This window comes from Citrus sinensis, chromosome 2, assembly GCF_022201045.2.
Source record: "Citrus sinensis cultivar Valencia sweet orange chromosome 2, DVS_A1.0, whole genome shotgun sequence".
Classification (NCBI taxonomy): domain Eukaryota; kingdom Viridiplantae; phylum Streptophyta; class Magnoliopsida; order Sapindales; family Rutaceae; genus Citrus; species Citrus sinensis.
In genome coordinates, this window is record NC_068557.1 from 23,460,565 (window position 1) to 23,467,228 (window position 6,664).

The 6,664-nt window shown below is 34.5% G+C and overlaps 1 protein-coding gene across 1 annotated transcript; it reads right to left on the minus strand.

The window, feature by feature from the left end:
• Window positions 1–1,049: 1,049 nt before the first annotated feature.
• Window positions 1,050–3,589, minus strand: LOC102616939 (probable xyloglucan endotransglucosylase/hydrolase protein 28). Its single transcript, XM_006469234.4, has 4 exons — window positions 3,196–3,589; window positions 2,992–3,092; window positions 2,457–2,665; window positions 1,050–1,928 (listed from the first exon to the last, which is right to left on the minus strand). The coding sequence occupies exons 1-4, from the start codon at window positions 3,380–3,382 to the stop codon at window positions 1,421–1,423; spliced, it is 1,005 nt and encodes a 334-aa protein (XP_006469297.1). The 5' UTR covers window positions 3,383–3,589; the 3' UTR covers window positions 1,050–1,420.
• Window positions 3,590–6,664: the final 3,075 nt, after the last annotated feature.

The window sequence follows — 6,664 nt, forward strand, 5'->3', positions numbered from 1 at the left end:
TTTTTAACCAGCAATTATTTCATACTTTCTTTGAAGCCAAACCAAAGTACAAGAGAATTTTATTTTATTTTTATTAAAAAAAGTCTTTGAATAGAAAAAATATAATTTGCCTGACGGCTTGTCGTCTTCTTCTCTCTTTTGGGGTGATCCTTTACTTTTGTTTTCTTTTACTGTTTATTTTGGAGAGAAAGAGAAAAAAGAGGACAAATTCTTGTCACCTCAAATGCCTAAATTTTCCATGAATTGAAAGAGATGGGTCACTCTTCTTTATTTTTTGGTTACGCAATTAAAGCAACCAATCTTAGCGTTACAAAGCAGCTAATCTTGTGACCAGGTGGGCTCTTAACATTTAATGCTGAATGATAATGACTTGCAGGAAATTTTTTATGCCTGCTGTCCACTTCTTTAGGTAGCTTTCACCAAAATCTTCTTAATGGTGTGTGGTTTAAGGCACTGACTTGCATACAAAGTATCTGTACCCCATTCTAGTTGGACACGTGTGACATGTCTTTCCAATAACATAAAATCAAATCACTACATAAGATAATGTTTACCATCTACTATTTGTGATACATGCCATGTGAGGACATCTATTGAAATATATATATTTTAAACAATTTTCTATTTCATATCTTTCTATATGTCCAATTTCACATGATGTTTCTGATCTTTCATTTAGATTAAGAAAAATTTTCTACTGCTAGGCTAATCAATTTTCTGAACAAACAAACGCTTGATGAAAATTCAAGTCCTAGTTTGAAAGCAAGAAAGATCCCTGCCATTTGCAGCGCCCGTGTGGCTTGTGACATTCAACATCAACTCACTATTCCAACAAATCATTTGACAAAAGGTCCTCTTAATATGACAAGATTCACCTTAAAATAATTGTCACACAACTAAAATGGGCCAAAATTTTAGACATCAAATGCTACCATATTTGGGCAAATGCCCTCATGTACTAGGACCCAAAGTTATGTAAAATATAAAATGAAATAAAAACAAAATAAATGATGATAAAACATTAAAACATCAATACCTAACACATATAATTTACGATAACCCTATATAAGCTACATATTATATTTATTGAACCCATGAGGGTGTCCCCCCAAACAAACAAAAAAGATGCACAAAAATAAAAATCATCACCGAATTCAATACATAAAGGTAAGGCCAAAAGACAGCATTCATCAACAATGATAAAATGAATAGGCAATGAACTATACACATACATACCCACCACCAACCATTCCAATAAACCTTCCTACCACCCTCAATAAAATCTGTGCTATCTGATATCTCCTTGTCTGTCTCTATACACAAAAATAGCAGAACCCCACTTCCGTAAATCAAACTCAAAGGATATTAGAAGAGGAGAGATGACCAATTAGTGCTCCTGCATGTAGCATAATAGTCCTCCTCAAACGTCATTGGCCTTGGTTCCGCTTGATCGGCTTCGGTGGTGTCGTTTCCCGTGATGGCGCCGCCCTCCCCCGAATGTAACTGGATCGTGTACTTTAAGGCGCTCCGCCTCAAGGGGGTTGATCACACACTCAAATGGAGGAACTTTGTATCGAATTTGGTCATAGCAGTAGGAATAGGTCATATGCTTCCTCCTAAAGTTTTCCATTTTAATTCTCTGTGATGGGGAGACGCCAGTAGGGATTGATACTTTGGAACTTTCGGTTATGTCACACTTGGAAGAAGTTTGCTCAATAGGATCAAATGAACATCCGTGGAGTACGAAGTCAGAGAATTCAGTCACATAGGGAGCATATTTGTAGTTCACTCGGTATTTGCCACCATTTGTAGCCCAATCAGAGCCATCCCAGATTGTGGCGTACAAAGACATCGGCTTAGCAGGAAAATCTCCTCCCATAGATGCAGTTCTCTTAAACTCCCTAATTGGAATACCGTCTATATAAAATCTGCAAGGAAAATAATAGACATGGAGATTAATTAATCCTTCCTACCTTATTATCATTAACTTACAATGTCAAATATTTGCCGTTCTTTGCTAGTCTAACAACAGAAAAAATACAAAGGCCTTTTGGCTTTCTCACACTAAAAGTTGATCTGAATGAAGATGAATGATTTGTGTTATGCTAAATCATCACATGAACATCATGGTTATATAGATTCTCGAACCTAAAAAAAGATCCACAATTTCATTCTTATTTGCTTTTCCTATATCTTTTCTCCACAAGGAAACAAGGAACAACTATATTTGGCTTTGGCCAACAGAGGAGAGTGGTTTTGATGAAACAGGGGATTGCAAGTAATGGAAATAAACAGAGCATGTGCTGCAAAATACAAACTACCAACTTCCTAAAAATAGAAACCTCCAGCCCCAAACATTAGCATCGCGCAACAACCCAGAATCAGTAAACACAGGTCACATTAACTTATTAAAAGAAAAAAAAAAAAAGAGGAAATGGGCAAGGTTTGATGCTTACATGATCTGGGAATCAGTCCAGAGAATACTGTACTGATGGAAATCATCAGAAGGATCAAACCAGAGATTGTATCTCTCTTCTCTTCCGATGCTGGTGCTTCCATTGCCATAAATATTAGTCTGAATCCTCCAATTTTTGCCTCTAATATTACCCAAGAACTCAAAGTCTATTTCATCATGATTCTTCTCAAACATGTCACCATTTGACATCTGCAAACCAAAAGTGAAAATTCCCAGCTCTTCATCGATACACAAGCACGTGAACTTGCAAATTTAAAAATAGAAGAAAAAATCCATCTGGGTGTCGTTTTAATATTTTCTTTTTTCAGCTTTTAATTACCCAATATGATCAAAAATGAAAAACAAAATTTCTGAAACGGACCATTCAAATATCAATGGTCTAATCAGATTTTTAAGCTTGGTTCATATGGGTCAGACTAATAGAATCGGATTAAACTTCAAAGCTAACCTTACAACGAGGGAAAAAAAAAACCTTTTTTTTCAGGAAAAAAATAACTGTTGGAAAGATGACTTACATAGAAGGCAACAACAACGCCGGCAGTATAATCAGCAGGCAACTTTATTGAAGCACTGAAGAAACCATGAAGATAGAGGTCATGTGACACAAATCCAGACCCTGTATACACACAATAAAAGTCATACTCAGAAACCCTAACAGGAACAAAAATTAAGTACACAAAAACGGAAAAAAAAAAAGAATAAGAAGAAGAAACACAGACCTGTTCTTTCATCTAGAGATAAATGAACAGATTTTCCATCTCTATGAACAACAAGATTATCATGCCCAAACAAATGACTATACCCTTCATCAAAAGGCACAATAGGCAGGTTTCTGTACAACCCAGAAGCAACTACAGCAAGAAGAGAAAATACTAGAAGAAAACAACCCTCATAAGACACCACCATCTTTTCTTCTCTCTCTGTTTTTGCTCTGTCTCTGTGTGTGTATGTTTATATATATATGTGCGTGTATTTCTGCTCTTGGGTGAAATTAAATATTATCTCTCCGTGTTTGTCAAGAAGAGGAAGACCGAGAGACTAGAGTTCTGTGAGATAGAGGGAGAGAGAGAGAGAGAGACAGAGAGAGTTACAAAAGGCTCATGAGAAAGGAAGACAAGCGGAGTTCATTTTATTGGTGAGTGTAAGTTTTCTGACATTTTTAATTTTTTTTTGTATTATAAATTGCCTTTATTTATTTTATTTATTTTGTTGTGTCTTTTTTTGTTATTATTTTTTTAATACATTTTTTTCTATTGTTATTGTTAGTTATTTTATGGAATTTTTATTTTTATTTTCCAAAAGTAAAGTTTTAGTAGGAATCATGAAACGGAGACAAGAGCCATGAAGTATTTGCCAACACATGTCCTGTCTGCTCAGATTCTTTTTCTCTCTTTTTTTTTTTAATTTTTCTTTTTAATTAATTAATTAATTAATTTATTTTGTCCTTCAATGTTGAGGAAGTATTTTTAGAGTAACTTAACATCAAAGAGATTAACAGAAAATGTTTAAAAAATGCAAGTCAGTAAAAATAATTTTGAAAATATTTTTAAGGAAAATTTCAGTATTTGTTAGAAAAGGACTTATCTATGCTCTTAACAAAATCCTTGTTTGGAGGGAGGTACACATAGTATAACTGAATCCCTAATAATACGAGATAACTATTTGCATCGACTACTCATTAGTATTTGTATACACGTTTTAAACACTTTCACTAACATGAAAGTCGACGAGGAACCGATGAAATCATGTTTTCATGCATGCAAGAATATATGAAATGGTTTGCTTGTAAAAAGTTGAATCTAAAATTTGAACAGTCTACATACAAAATAAAGTTTTTTTTTTGTTTTATGATCACTAATTTGATTTTTTTTCTTTTAAATAAATATAATTTTTACACTTTTACTTACTTGACAACTAACAAGGAAAGAATGAAATCATGTTTCTACGTATGCACGTATGAAAATACGTGATATTTTGATAAAAGAAATTATTTGAAAGTTAAAGAATATATTAAAAATAAATTTATGCATTTACTTTTTTTCTTCTTTTCTCATCTTCTATTGCGTGTAATGACTAATGAGTAAGTCAGTCTAAAGATTTACAAAAGAGTATTAACATGATAGATAATCATTATCCTTATTGGGAAAAAAAAAGATATATTTATTGTACATATTTCTTAATTACAATTATTCCTTTAAACAATGGTTTAGCCGCTTTATCCCTTCTCCAAGACTTTGAAATAAATAATTTCATAACCTTGAAAATCAAACTTTGACGCCTTGTAAGAGGGATAAAGTGCCAAAAATTATTATAATCAAAAGCCAAGAATAGGCAAAAATAAAATAAATAAATAAATAAAGGTAGAGGACAACAGAAGGGGAAGATAACAAGCACAATACAAGAAAGTATGAATCATTGGGGAAAAAATAATGATTACCGAGACTTTTGGGGGCCGAAAAGATGTTCTCCTTTAATAATTTTCTCTTTTTTTATTCTTTTAATGCATAAAGCAAATTAAATAAACAGAAATTATGAATGGGGCGGGCGGATTCGGTTACACTATTGGTCGGGCAACCGCCCGCGCCGCCCCGTTTCAGGCTATCAGCCTATTACAGCCATGCGGCTCGGAAAGTACTGATTTGCCCATCGTAATAAAATTGTTCGGTGGCGTTTTCGTAAATGGACAGCATGAGAAGAGGGCATTTAATGGAACAGAAGTGAAAAAGGCTCTCACGTAACGCTCCCGTCAAACGAGAATCCTGTGGGTCCGCGTCTAAACTAGGAGAACCATGCACTTGACACGGATACGCCATGTGTCTGATTTTCAGCTCCTAAGATAATACATGAGGTTCTTACGCGTGATCAATAAAAATGACAAAAAAATAATATTACTCGTGCGTGTTCGATACTCAATTTAAGTGGAAATGAAATATTTTTTGAAATGGGAAAAAATTACTTTAAAAAAAAACTTTTTACAAAATTCATTTAAATAAATTTTTTTGTTAATCTATAAAAATAAAACAATTTTCTGTATTTTTTATATTCTTTTTATTTTCATTTTGTTTTCCCCTTCTGGCCTGCTAGGCACCAATGTTCTCCTAGTAGGCTACAGTAAACACTAGCTCCTGATCTGACGTGACATATTGTCTGTTCCACGTCATCACCTACTAGCCGTTGCCCCAATCTCTGGGTCCCATTTTCTGATGCCTGCGAAAACAAAGAAAATATATAGAAAGTTTCACTCATACCGCAATCTATGGCCAAAAGCGACGTTAACGCCGTTAATCATGGGGTCAATGTTAAAGTTCATATAAAGCCGATTCGGCGGAGTCGCACCGATAAAACTCGCGAGTGTGTTAAGCTTTCGTGACGTCCATCGAGAACGGCGTCACTTTACATTTCGCGGGCCCGACGTTACAGAACTTCACGCGTCAATTACAAAATTGTTTTAAAAAAAAAAACCAGATTTGATGGCCAAAAAAACTTTAAAAAGCTTTCACGGCGTCTTCATTTTCTCTAGGGAAATGTGAACCTGCTTGGGAAAGGACTCAACGGTATTGTCCAGTGTTCACTGTGCTTGTCGAGTGTACGTTAGCGAATGTAGAGGGAGAATACTAACGTACACACGAGGTGATGTGAATGTGCGTGCATGCATTGAATGGGACATTAAATCAGATAATTTTACATGGGGAACACGGGATCCAGTGAGGGATCCCAAGGTACATTGAGGGTGATGCCAGTGCTAGCCTAATTGAGTTGCATTTTCAATCAAAATTAGAATCCCAAAAGTAGAGGTTGGATCTTCTGGCCAATCACAGCCGTTGCTTGTCAATAATGTTTTTTTTTTTCACTTCCCTAAATTGGCATCTTTCAAAGTCACAAGATGATATTGACCAAAATGTTGGAGTGCGATGACGGTAGAATTTTTTATCACCATGACGGGGGCTCTTGTCAGGGACTAAATAAATTTTATTCTGCCACTTTGGGATTTAGCCAATTAATGAGCCACTAATCTCAAAGTTAATAAAAATTAAGAGAATAGTAATTCGATTCTCTATAAATTTAATTTTTTTTTAATTAAATAAAAAATTATGTAGAGTTAATTTGTAAGTCTTTCTTCTTTGTGAAATACGAATAGAGCAGAGATATCTTTCGTCTGTAAGGATTATATGTCTAAATCTGTATTTT

Excerpts from the sequence above, each read along its gene's own strand:
- LOC102616939 (XM_006469234.4), bottom strand. The coding sequence starts at position 3,382 with ATGGTGGTGTCTTATGAGGGTTGTTTTCTTCTAGTATTTTCTCTTCTT. Across the intron at positions 3,093-3,195 it reads ATCTCTAGATGAAAGAACAG|GGTCTGGATTTGTGTCACAT; the intron begins GTCTGTGTTTCT and ends GTGTGTATACAG. Across the intron at positions 2,666-2,991 it reads GCGTTGTTGTTGCCTTCTAT|ATGTCAAATGGTGACATGTT; the intron begins GTAAGTCATCTT and ends TTTGGTTTGCAG.